Raw genomic sequence first — 13,151 nt, 5'->3', positions numbered from 1 at the left:
TATTCCAATACCTCAAGGTATTCCAAGTGCCCATGAGGTAAGAGAGGCAAATTATTTTTATTTTTTTTGACCAGGAAAATGAAGCTCAGAAAAGTGACTTACTCAAGGTTAGCTAGAGAGGAACAAAGATAACTTAATGTCAGCTTCTGATTCCTAGCCCAAGATTGTCTGGTACTCTGTCATAACACCCAAGTATTTATCAAGTTTCTAAATTCCTATTTAAATTTTGTTTAAATTTCTATGTCTCTGAGGAACTTTATTTTTATGCATCAGAAGATATCTCTGGAGTTGGTCAGAATTAAGATTAAAAGCTCTTGTCACATTTACATCATCAAAAATATTTACTACCTCAGAAACCTGAGCTTTGTTCCATCTTTCATTATGCTTTACGGACCTCTGACTCCAGGGGCTGAGTAATTCTTTTGGGTGGTCAGGTTTCACTACTGTTAATGGGATGGAAGCAATCACCAAGAGGCTGGGAGTTGCCTAGCCATGATAACCAAATGGCCGAAGCCTCTATTTCTAGCTACTTTATTTTATGCAGTGTGAGTTGTCATGGACCACACATATTCCCTGCAATTAAAGAATCTGATCAATCCAACCCAAAGTATATGAATGTGTCCAATGAAATGTCGCCCTCCACCGCTGCCACTTTGAAACACTATCAGAAACTGAAGATGATGCATCATCAACCTTTCCTAAATTAGACGATGAAAATTTAGTCTTTACTGAACTTTGATTCCCTCAATATCTTCTGGATCAGTGTTTCCAATTCTCAGTACATGTATTCACACACATACACAACACCAAAGTTTTCATGAAATAAGACATCATTACTGTGAGTGATATGCTCTTATCAGTCCTATTCTTTCTTATTAAAGATGGGTGTCAGGGCATCTGGGTGGCTCAGTCAGTTAAGCGTCTGACTCTTGATCTCTGCTCAGGTCATGATCTCATGGCTCATGGATTCAAGCCCTGTGTTGGGCTCTGCACTGTCAGTGTGGAGAATCCCTGCTTGGTATTCTCTCTCTCTCTCTCTCTCTCTCTCTCTCTCACTCTCGCTCTCGCTCCGCCCTCCCCTCTCTGCCCCTGCTCCTCCCTTTCTCTCTCAAAATAAATAAATAAACTTTAAAAAATAATAAAAGCTGTACATCTATTTAAAAAATAAAATAAGGGGCACCTGGGTGGCTCAGTTGGTTAAGCGGCCGACTTCGGCTCAGGTCATGATCTCCCAGTCCGTGAGTTCAAGCCCCACGTCAGGCTCTGTGCTGACAGCTCAGAGCCTGGAGCCTATTTCAGATTCTGTGTCTCCCTCTCTCTCTTCCCCTCCCCTGTTCATGCTCTGTCTCTCTCTGTCTCAAAAATAAATGAATGTTTAAAAAAATTTTTAAAAACAAAAAATAAAATAAAATAAAGATGAGTGTCACACACTGTGCCTTCGCAACCCACTAATGGGTCCTAACCCACAGCTGTAGCATGCTATTCCAAATAAGCAACACACACTCCCACTTCATTTATCTAGTAATGCAACAAATGCCCATCAAGCACACTAATGTCCAAGGTCCTAGTGCCATTGGGCTCACATCTGCTCTCCAGGAAGTTAGCCAGTCAAGCCTTTATCACAAAATGAAATCAAAGGAGACAGTAGGAGTAAAGCACAGAGGAATGACTCTGTTCAAGGAGATGCAAGAAGGTGTTGTAGGAGCAAGGGGCTTGGGCTGTGCCCTGAAACTTGCACAGGGGCCAAGACTTGGACATGGACGCACAGCTGCTGCAAAATGGACAAGTGGAGGCATTAGCAAGTGAGTCCTTTGGAATCCCAGAGATGAGGAATCTCCTACATAGGACTAGAAGTGACCTAGAAGTGGCAATGATTGTGTGAATAAATTCCTTCCTCCATTGGGAGAAGAGGTCTCTGTTAGAAGGGGCAGTGAGAAAAGAGACAAATGTATGAAGCCAGACCTCAGGAGAGGCACGGAGGGAACCAGGAGAACCCTGGGAGAAGCAGAGCATGGTCATTGTGGGTATGGGCCTGGGCCCCTCCAAAGTCACTTGCTGATGGCCACCATCCACCCAGCACAAGTGCCCAGATCCCCATATTGCTCACTCACTACCCACCACCCCCTAACAAGGCTCTGGACAGGAACAAAGATGTGCCAACAATGCCAGAACTTTTGAGAAAGCTACCTTACAACTTGCTGGCTAATAGCTCTGAAATCCACAAAATCCTCCTTTATATTTCAAGCACCCAGTGAAATCTGTCAGTCTCCCACTAAAAAACATGGTGAGCCAGGACAGGGAACCACCAACTTACTCAAACTTTGTGAGGCCAAAAGGGATGACAATTCCTTAAATCAACGTTTCATATCCGTGGCTTAAAAGCTATCAGAGGCCCACATAGTCCTGTGAGAAACAGTCTTCTCCTACCATTTATTTCCAGCTTTTGGTTAGTTATCCATCTCCCCCGCTCTGTTTTCAGAAGCATGTTTTCTGCATCTCTGTAAGCCCTCAGGGCTTGGCACATCCACGAAGCAAACACTGATCCAAGCTATGGCTGATTATAGTCTAAAAGGATATGAGTATCCCATTTCTATTTTGTAGGACATCCACTTCATCCATCTGTTCGTTTGCTTGCTTGATTTACAAAGCCTCATCTAGCTTAGTATGTCAGTTTATTTCATGTTTTTGATGTTACCTTCTGCCTGCCTTTTTGCTCTTGTGTTGTTACAGGTATCTGGAAAGGAAGTATGATACAGTTTGTGATTTTTATAAGAAACACAAAACCACCCTTCAGTACATCCTCTGGGGCATCTTAATAGTAGGTAAATAACAAAAGGGGGGTGGATGCCAGTGTCTTTGTTTGAGAATATTCCAAATAGTAGCTTTCTATAGAAAAAAAATAAATCTTTCTGTTCCCCCTGGACCTTGGTGAATCCAGAGAAGTTAATCCAGAAGCTCCTGAGTGGTGGGTCTCAACTGTGGTTGCCTATGCAGATTGTTTCCCTGTTTGGTTTATGTAGCTAGCATCTAATTAGGTTCCCTACTCTTACAGCCTTGGTTGTTGTGATATGGATTTAAGGGCTAGTTCATGCAAATCCAGAAAACAGAAAACTAGAAAACATGGTGATAAACACAAGATGGGGACCTAATCACAGGGGACAATATAAGCAATTAATACTTCATGCAAATGCAATGTGAGCAGGAGCCTAGGGTCATGCAGGTCACCCCTCCTGCCTGAAAGCAAGACCACACTATCTTCATAGATGAGCAGGTCCCCTATTTTTACTCCCTCCAAAGCAAAGAGTTCTGCAGCCCATTTTGAATAACACCCCTGTCTATAAAATGTGAACCGTTGCACCCAAGTCCATAGACATTAACCCAAGACTCTTGCACCTCCAAGGTCAGTGGCTTTGTTGGTGCTCAGATATCTGAAACAAGGAAAAGCAGGGTTTAAAGCTTCCTCTACACTGGGCCAGGTAGTATTTTAGGCTTTTCAGGCCATGCGGTGAAAGCCACACAACTCTGTCCTTCTAAAACAAAAGTAAACAGACAGGCGTGATGGTGTTTCCATGTAATTTTATTTGTAGATTCAGACACAAGTATACAAACACAACTGTACTTGCAACCTACAAAGATAAGTGGTAGGCCCGATTTAACCTGCAGACCATGTTGGCTGACCTTTCTAGGACACCCTGTTCTTATCCTAGAATCTCCTCTTCAAAAGCAGCCACCTTGGTAATTATCCCTCACCCCTTTCTTTAGAGATTCTTTGGAACTCAGAGATGGTTGGAAGGCCTATTTTCCCACTGAAGCGTAGGCCAAATCTGAGCTGCAAACCAGGAGAATCAATACCTTTTTGCCAGTGGTTGTTTCAACACCTAGCCTTTCTCTGATAGAAACTCCCCTGCTGAGTCTGAATACCCAAAAATAGGAGTTAGTACTGAGAGACCCAACAATCAAGCATCAAGATTCAAGAACTTGAGGTTCTATGAGAAAACAGACCTAGCACTCTGTCCTTCCTGCATTCATGGTGAGACTGTTAGGGAATTACTGTGAAAAAAACAAAATCCTAAAAATATATAGTACAGATAATTACATGAGTCAATAGCCCTATCAAGAGCAATCCTGCATTCAATGGTTTCTTGATTGAACCTCTCCTTGGCTGAGCCCCATCAGTGCTAGAGGCTGGTCTGCACCTGGTATTGGTGATGCCCCCTGTCTGTGCTTGCTTTCTCGACAGGTTACCTGGCAATGGTGATTGCAGCTTGTGCGCTGAACTTTCATAGAGCCCTTCCCCTTTTCGTGATCACCGTGGCTGTCATCTTCTTTGTTGTCTGGGATTACTTTATGGCCAAATATGAGCATCGAATCAATGAGTGCCTATCTCCTGGCAAAAGGCTCCTAAACAGCCATTGGTTCTGGATGAAGTGGTAAACTCACTCTGTTCCCTTGTTGCATTTGAGAGAAATGTTAGTCTTTTCCAACACTGTTTCCAAAAACGTGTTCTGAAATTGGTCCCTCATTTATAGGCTATTGAAACTAGAAATAACCTGGGGAATAATCTGCTATAATACCTTCATTTTACAAACAGGAAATCAAAGCCTAGATAGGGCAATGACTTGTTCAAGATATGTTCAAATGTCCCTGCAAACTGCTTTAATTCCAAGTGCCACTAAATGATAAAATATTGTCCAAAAGAAAGGACAGTTCTTACTTGGGGAGGTGGCTTTCTGATCTGGGCCTGAAGCTGGCCTCTTTGAAAGTAAGACCCTGTGAATATAAAAGTTGACTCTTTCCTATAAGACCCCATATCCATATCCGATGAGTGACTGCTCAGAGCTTTTCTTTCAGCCTTTTTCTATGGGACCTCCTCTTCCTCCAGGTGACCCTAGTGGATTAGACACAAGACAGGTTCTCCCCAGAATGGCACTCAAGGGATGTACCTGGAAAGTTCACATATCCTTGACCTAACAACGTAGGATTGTTCAATCCCAACACAGCACACTTTCTGGCTCTGCCATCCAAGCTGTGAGTCAAACTTGTCATGCCCACTAGATCCGCCAAGGAGTCATAACCCTTCCTGAAGTCTAACTTACTCTGTGAGGCTCAGCTGGAGTCCTCCAACTTCAGAGAGCACATTTCAAGTTCTCCCTTAAAGGGCAGAAGGTTACATCTCTCCCATCTCCCAAAATGGACATGAGAACTCACAGAAGATCTCCCAAAGAAACCACTAGACTTCCCTCTCTAAACACCCTTTCTCATCTCTGGCCCCTTTGTATGATCCTGAACAAATGAAGAGCCCAAGAGTTTTTGAATGTGCTTAATCCAGTGCTTAATTTTTGGCTATCTGCTTTGATAGCCACAACCAAAGAGGGTTTGTGCCATGTCTAGAAGCATAACTTCCTGGTGCCAGGGTGTTACTCTTAATAAATTTTTTGTTTATTAGTTTAAGTCTGATTTTAAGATTTTCAAATTAGCAGCGCAAACGATGCTGATGCCCCCTTTCCAATTTTCTTAGGGTGATTTGGAGCTTACTGATTCTGGGTGTTATATTCTGGCTCATCTTGGACACCGCCAAACTGGGCCAACAGCAGCTGGTGTCCTTTGGTGGGCTCATAATGTACATTATCCTGGTATTTATATTTTCCAAGCACCCAACCAAAGTAAGTATGAAATCAATCTTTTTCAGCTTTTTCCCTCTTTTTTTCCCTCATGTCTAAATTGCTCAAAATAATGAGTGTGAGAGAATTTCACTGTTACTCAATATTAGTCTTACCTTGTTATGCTCTTTTAAGTGGCTAGGGCACCTTCCTTCCTGAACTTGCTTAGTACTAGTACTCTCTCATTTTTCATTCTCAGTAATTTTCCAGTTACATCACCAGTGAGGGGTTCTCTCCTGTCAAGTCTAATTTCTACTCATGTCCTCCACCTCCCTCCATCAAACACGCTAAGAAAATTCATCTGTTTTGATCCCGATTTCCCCAGACCAGTAAATAATCTAATATTCTACCATTGGATTCTGTAGTTTATCATATTTCCACTTGCAATTTAGGTTATTTTACTGCAAAAATCTGTCCTTAAACAGACCAGATTTGTTCCCACTGAATTCAATCCCTATCCTCATTCTGACAGCCTGTAACCCGTTAAATGGGCAAGAATTTGGAGACATCCAGGCTTTCACACATGACTCAGAATGGCAAACTCCGGAAGACTTTACTGGCTGAAAGGTTGGCCCAAGAAGAAGGTTACGTAATAAGATCCAAAGTCCTTGCCCTGCTAGGGTCAGCATCGCTGCTGATTGGTCTGCCTCCAGTTCTTCAGTTCTCGGCAGCCCACTCGTCTGCACCAGAAATGAAGGCAGATGATTGTCCATTACTGCTGTACTCCCTGGGTCTGCATTAGAGTTAATTGGTTCCTTTTACAGTGAAATGAGAGCCCCTCAACAGGGAGGAATTTCACTTAATTCACTTACAAATTGTCAGATGAACAAACCTTGGGCACACAGAGAAGTCATGCTCTGCCTTTCCATTTTCCAGACAGGGGAAATAATTATATGTCTCTCACATTTATAGCACAACTAAGAGGGCCAGATCCTTCCTTCCTCCTTTGATTGTCCTTCTAAGACTACTCTTTGTGTCTAAGTCATTTTGTCGTGATATAATGATAATTGCATACCTTCCGGAGACTGAAGTCTTCGAACTCAGGATTGGGATGATGGAATGCAGCACCAAGATCTGGGGCCGTGATTCTCTGCTCACAAGTGCTTTGGCCTCTCAAAGATGGATCACAGGCCATGTGTGAGAAGCTTCCAAGGAAATAGTAATCCTCTGGGTGTTTATGCTGAGCTTAGCCATTCATTTTCTAGTGACACCTATCTCTTCATCTTTCTGCATAGGTTTACTGGAGGCCTGTCTTTTGGGGAATTGGGTTACAGTTTCTTCTTGGGCTCTTAATCCTAAGGACTGAACCTGGATTTATGGCTTTCGATTGGTTGGGTAAACAAGTTCAAGTAAGTTGGGTTTAAATGAACACCTTGCTTGTAAATTCTTTTTTAACATTTGGATATAATCCTCAAGACATGTCAGAAATAGGTTTATTTGTCTGCATTAGTTGACCCACATTTTTGTGTAGAATATGTTAATCTGTCTAGTTTATTAATATTACAGTTGTCCCTCGCCCAATCATCCACTACATCACTCCCCATCCTGATTGCCCCTTCATCCTGGCCCAGGGGTGTCACACTTCTAAGATGGTTCCACAAATAGAGAAACAAGCTTTCTTTGCATGGAGTGATAGCTAGTGCCACCTATGTCCCATCTATGACTTGCTGGAACAAATTGCCACACCTGGTTCCTTTGAGTATCCTGGAGTCAGATTAAATGTCACAAGTGACAGGAAATCTGTATGCAGGTATAGTTCAAAAATACACTTCCTAGAACACCTGGGTGGCTCAGTTACGTAAGCATCCGACTCTAGGTTTCGGCTCAGGTCATGATCTCACAGTTCATGAGTTTGAGCCCCGCGTCAGGCTCTATCTCAACAACACAGAGCCTGCTTGGGATTCTGTCTCCCTCTCTCTCTCTGCCCCCCATCCTGCTGGCGCTCTCTCTCTCTCTCTCTCTCTCTCTCTCTCTCTCTCTCTCTCAAAAACAAATATATAAACATTTTATTTTTTTTAATTTTTTTAATGTTAATTTATTTTTGAGACAGAAAGAGACAGACTGTGAGCAGGGGAGGGGCAGAGAGAGAGGGAGACAGAATCCAAAGCAGGCTCTAGGCTCTGCACTGTCAGCACAGAGCCCAATGTGGGGCTCAAACACACGAACCACGAGATCATGACCGGAGCCAAAGTCGGATGCTTAACCGACTGAGCCACCCAGGCGCCCCTTTTACTTTATTTTATTTTTTAAACATTAAAAAAAAATACACTTCCATGCCATCCACTGGAGGGGGAGAAAGGTTGTAAAAATTTACTTTCCACCTCTATCTAGCAAGTTTGCTGGGCTCCCCTTCTGCAGAGCCTGGGAGGTCCTGTGGACTGTAACCACCAATTCCATGGTTGTAATGATCATGTGCTCTTTTCCTTTCTTTAACTCAGACCTTCTTGGAGTATACTAATGCTGGGGCTGAATTTGTCTTTGGTGAGACATATGCAGACCACTTCTTTGCATTTAAGGTAAAGCTAAACCCCTTTTCTAAGTATTACTTCCTTGTCAGTAGCTTCTCAATCTTTGTAGATGTTCCAATAGAATCTGACCCGAAACCAGATATATACCTGCTGGGCATGTCCTACATGGATAGCACATCACCACCTTTTTCGATTTATCTGATTTTATCTGAAGTCAGTGGATTGTAAACATTTTACTTTGTTACTATAGCACTGAGGGAAACATCTAGAAATATACAAAAACTTTTGAGGGGGCTCATAGCATTGCCTGAGATACTTTTGAGAAATCATATGGGGTAACAGCATCTGAAGCATCAGGAAAAAGAACATTTGGTACCTGGCAATGAACAGGCATATGGCCACTGATAGCTTCCAGGCCAGGGATCAGACACAGCCTTGTGCTCCGGAACCCCGTTTCCCAAAAAGAGACAGTTGCTCACTCGTATCAACCTCTGTTTTTCCAGAGCCATCTCCGTGCTAAACCTTTTGTGTCTTTCCTTCAGTACTGCAAGCCTGGAGGCTGGGCCTTCTCCCAACCAAAGGAGGGACATTATTCTCCAAGGGAAAGGCAACCTGGCCTCCCAGTGCTCCCACAAGCCCCAGGAAGCTCACTGTCCCCAGCGAAGCCCCTACAAATACTTGTTGACGAGTCAGAAAGATAAATTTGGCTTTGCCTTCAGCATTCTTTGTTGTGGTGTTATTGTTCCTACACATCTAAATTGTTTTCTCACTTAGGGTCTCTAAGTTTACCTCCAAACTACCCCATCTTCAGTTAGGCCAACTTTTATGCTGAATCTTTTTTTTTTAATTGCTGAGTTTTGTTTTTTTTTTTAATGCTGATTTGACGCTTTGGTTGCTAAGATGACAAAGCCATCTCCCAAAGGCCAAGTGTTTACAAACTGAGACAGAAATATGCTCATATCATGAATTGAACCCAGAATTGGAAAAAGAAAGTCACAAGGAAGGCATACCTTGATGCCCAGACTACACCAGTGTCTTTAGACTTTACCTACCCACCCACGCACCCACCACCTCCCTCTCCCCCACAGAGGTGGCCTCTGTCCTCCCAGCCAAAGCAGAATCCCTGTGGGAACATTCAAGAGATAAGCTCCTTGAATTCCCTGAAGCTTTCAGGAAGGCACTGCTTGCCCATTAAAGCCAATAAAAGCACAGAAGTGACTGAGCTCTGCATAATGGCACAAAATGTCTTTTGATATATATTATTAATAAATTTTTCTAGATCAGATCCTGTACAAATTGTCCTCAGTCATTCTGTGCCTCTGGTGGCAGTATGTCCCTGGCCATTTAGCTGGGGAACAGAGGAGAAGGGTTACAGAGGGGTAGGAGTGTGGGGGGACCCAGCCCACAGCTCTGTGTGTTCTCTGCAGGGTGGAAACTGCCCACTGTAGAAACAGGCTATCTTGAAGGCACCCAAAGAGCTTCAGGGAAATAGGGCTCAGAAAAAGACGCTTGTGGTATCACGCAATAAACTATTTCCAAAGTTTATTTTTTAGCGGTTCAAAAACTCCATGAGTACAATAATTATTCTCTTCAGAGCTAAGTGAATGAATGCTTACCCTACGGGAGGCAGTTTGGGTAAGCACCCACCATGCTGTATCTGGTCTGTGCAACTTCTACAAATAAAGATCTGAGGCTGCTCACACTCTGTTTCGACCAGGATTCTCTGCTAATGAGGCTATTTAATATCAGAACTTCAAGAATACCTGCCAGTGGCCCTCAGTGTGTGGATCTAGTTATTACAAACTACCCCCTCATCGAACTTCATTCCTTCTCTGAGAAACTGAAGTAACAGCAGCTCATCATTGCCAAGAAACAAACAAACAAACAAACAAACAAACAAAGTCATGCTTCCTATAAAATATCCTCAAGCTGATCCAGAGCAAATTCAAATAAAAGATTGTAGATGTGGAAGCTGCCTGAGAAAAGTGTCATTTAGTTCAAGAGGAGTGAACTAAATGTGTCATTTAGTTCATTCAAATGTCATTTAGTTCATTTAGTCAAAAGTTCAAGAGGAGTTTCGAGTAGTTTTATGATGTTTCCAGGTGGGGCAGGGTTGGGGAGAGGGAGGCAGAAAAGAGACCTGATCTGAAACTTAACTAACACAACTGAGGCAACATCAACCCTGGATTGCTCTCAGACCCCCATCTCACCCCCAGGTCCTGCCAATCGTGGTTTTCTTCAGCACGGTCATGTCCATGCTCTACTACCTCGGGTTGATGCAGTGGATCATCAGAAAGGTACTGGGTCTTAAAGGGACTGGCTGCTTCTTTCAGGGACAAAGTCTTAGATGCCTTTTATCCAGGATTTTCCAAAGTGCCTTTCTCTTTGTGCCAAAATCCACCACCACCACCCCTCCACCCCAAGGTATTAGACCCAAACCAAAAAATCTTACATGTAGCCACAGAGGGAATTTTATCTTGGGGATTTCTAATGGGGCTTTGACTTGCAGCCAGTGGTTACCGGCTATCTTCATAAAACCTCAGTAATTACTTCTTTAGCCAAATAATTGACTCCAGCAGAGCTGACACCTGTGGAGAGAACAGCATCCTTCCTTCGTCCTGGCTGTCTACCCTGTGCCTTACACAGAATCCCTGCTTATCCTCAGGACGTTGCAAAAGTGGAGACTCCTGGTCTAGGAGTGGCTACAGGATCAAAGCAAGAAGAGAGAAGCTACTTTTTGTTTCTGAGGAAGTTTTATAAGCACACACACACACCCACACACACACACACAAGGCCTGAAAATTTCACCTCATTTCTGCCACCCCAGCGTCAGTTCTACACTTGTGTTAAATTGCAACAGGAGGAAATTTGCAAGTTAGTTCAAATGCACACACACAAACGGGGCAGTGCATACAGACTTTGGGCACAGCCATTGCCCTCCTTTGATCCTTGTAAATAAATAAAAGAGAGGGAGGTAAGAAGGGAGAGAGAGAGAGAGAGAGAGAGAGAGAGAGAGAGAGAGAGAGAAAGCAACAGAACACCAGCAGAATCCAGAATGTCAGCAAGAGTGTGCCAGGACCCGTGATTTTCTGATTGCTGACCTGAACACGCAGCATTATTGTGCTCATGTCTAAGCAGAAAGGAAGGAGAGAATGCAACAGGAAGTTTCCATCCTGAGGTGGGCACCACAGTCTCTAGTTGGAAGGGCCAATAGAGAAGCAGGACCATAAACCATGTTCATTTGAGAGTTAAGTAGAAAGGGCCAAACCTCATTCCACTACTTATTAGCTGGGTGATCTTAGACAAAACAACTAAACTGTTCTATGCCTCAGATTCCTTTTCTATAAAATGGCCATAATTATAGGACCTCCGTCAAAGGGGTATTATGATAATTAAATGCATTACATGGATCAAGAGCTTAAAACAGTGCTTGGAATGCAGTAAAGCCTGTCAAGAATGTAAGCAATTATTAAAATTTATTATTCTCATACAGTGTTTCAGTACAGATTTGTTTCTATAGTGAATGTATAAATTCAAGGCAAATACAATGACTCAGACTTACCACTCAAATAGGAGGATTTTATGGGCCTACTCTGTAAACTCTAGATAAGATATACTCACATTTAGCACCATCACTGGCCTGCCAACAATTGTTGAAGGCATTTTCCTCCAAAGATTTTCATCCCTACTTTGAAGTTTTGTGTATACAAACAACTCTTCACTGACTTTGTCCCTTATCTCTTTTCAGGTTGGATGGGTAATGCTAGTTACTATGGGATCATCTCCTATTGAATCTGTAGTTGCCGCTGGCAACATATTTGTTGGACAGGTAAGTTGTAATCTCAAAACAAAACAAAACACCTGTTGAAATGGATACTCTTACCAGAAATTAGAGTAAGAAATATAATATTATAAATATACTGGTGTTATTTTTTTTTTTATGTGTCAGCAGAAGGGTGTCAAAATAAGGAGCCCTCAGCATTGACAATGTCCAGATTCCAGCGAGAAAAAAGAGTGTACGAGAATGATCCCTTCCAAGTGTCCTAGTGCACTAGTGTAAAATTTGGGTTCTTGAAAGTGTATGGAGAAGAAAGACGGAAAATCATTTTATCGAATTAGCAAAGCACTGGGCTCCTCCCGTTCTCAACCAATCTTTTCTGAATTAATTGAATTGTTGAGGTCTCTGATCCACCCTTCAGAGGCTAACAGGTCACCCACTCCTGTGGAGTTCACCACTTATTCTGAAGCTGCAAACATGTAACAGGGAGCCTCACATTCTGTGGTATAATGCTTGTGGTAATGAAAGACACCAAGAAAGACTTTTTACCAATAACCCTGCAGCCGTATAAATACTTGAGTTTATTCTCAGCTTGTCTGAACTGGCCAACAGTCTGTCTTGGCTGGGCCTGAAGAAAAATGCTGATGAGCAAAAGCATTCTCATCCTTCTGATCCATCACATGGAGAAGTGTTTTGCCTGAAGCCCATTTAAGCAAGGAAGTATGCTGCTAGGGGGTGTCCTTCAAAACAGCAGCATTCCTATGGGGAGAATAAGTAAGATATGGTAATCATCCTCAATGCTCAGGGTATGTGGCTTTGGGAAAAATGGAATCGCACACCCAGGAACCAAAGTATGAATGCTTGCCAGCACAGCTACCCAAGGAAATTGGATTTGAAGCAAAAAGCAAGTCACCCAGAGAAGCGCATGGCTCCAAGTCGGAGGCTTAGAATTGTTCCAGGCAGGCTGAGCCTTATTAGTAAGCCCAGCATGCTAGCCTGGAGTATAGTCTTTAGGGCAGGGCCCAGACTTCCTTCCCTAGGAGTTGAAATTATTATAATTATAGTCATAAAATCTCTCAGGACTAATTAGAACACCATCTTGACTTGATTACTCCTACCTGCGGGGTCAGAGGACTCATGTACTGAGTTTCTATTTAGTCCATGAAGTGAAGCTCAATACGTTCAATCTTACAGAACAATTACAAATAATGAGGGGAAAATTGTAAAATTGCACACATGCTTCTG

At 42.8% G+C, this 13,151-nt stretch overlaps 1 protein-coding gene and 1 long non-coding RNA gene across 2 annotated transcripts in view; one reads left to right on the top strand and one right to left on the bottom strand.

Moving 5' to 3' along the window:
- SLC28A3 (solute carrier family 28 member 3) overlaps positions 1-13,151 on the top strand; it is a 55,513-nt gene that overhangs the window by 27,486 nt on the left and 14,876 nt on the right. Inside the window, exons 4-10 of the mRNA XM_003995451.4 lie at positions 2,731-2,822; positions 4,241-4,430; positions 5,519-5,663; positions 6,896-7,009; positions 8,099-8,176; positions 10,345-10,425; positions 11,877-11,957. Of these exons, the coding sequence (XP_003995500.2) occupies positions 2,731-2,822; positions 4,241-4,430; positions 5,519-5,663; positions 6,896-7,009; positions 8,099-8,176; positions 10,345-10,425; positions 11,877-11,957 (781 nt within the window). The remainder of the gene's footprint in view (positions 1-2,730; positions 2,823-4,240; positions 4,431-5,518; positions 5,664-6,895; positions 7,010-8,098; positions 8,177-10,344; positions 10,426-11,876; positions 11,958-13,151) is intronic.
- The window catches only part of LOC123381579, a 28,117-nt gene continuing 23,940 nt past the window's right edge, over positions 8,975-13,151 (bottom strand). Inside the window, exon 2 of the long non-coding RNA XR_006588751.1 lies at positions 8,975-12,665. This is a non-coding gene — a long non-coding RNA (uncharacterized LOC123381579). The remainder of the gene's footprint in view (positions 12,666-13,151) is intronic.

The sequence above is a fragment of the Felis catus genome, chromosome D4, assembly GCF_018350175.1.
Source record: "Felis catus isolate Fca126 chromosome D4, F.catus_Fca126_mat1.0, whole genome shotgun sequence".
Taxonomy (NCBI): Eukaryota; Metazoa; Chordata; class Mammalia; order Carnivora; family Felidae; genus Felis; species Felis catus.
The sequence above is the reverse complement of the archived record's forward strand: the minus strand, read 5'-3'. Positions and strand labels throughout refer to the sequence as shown.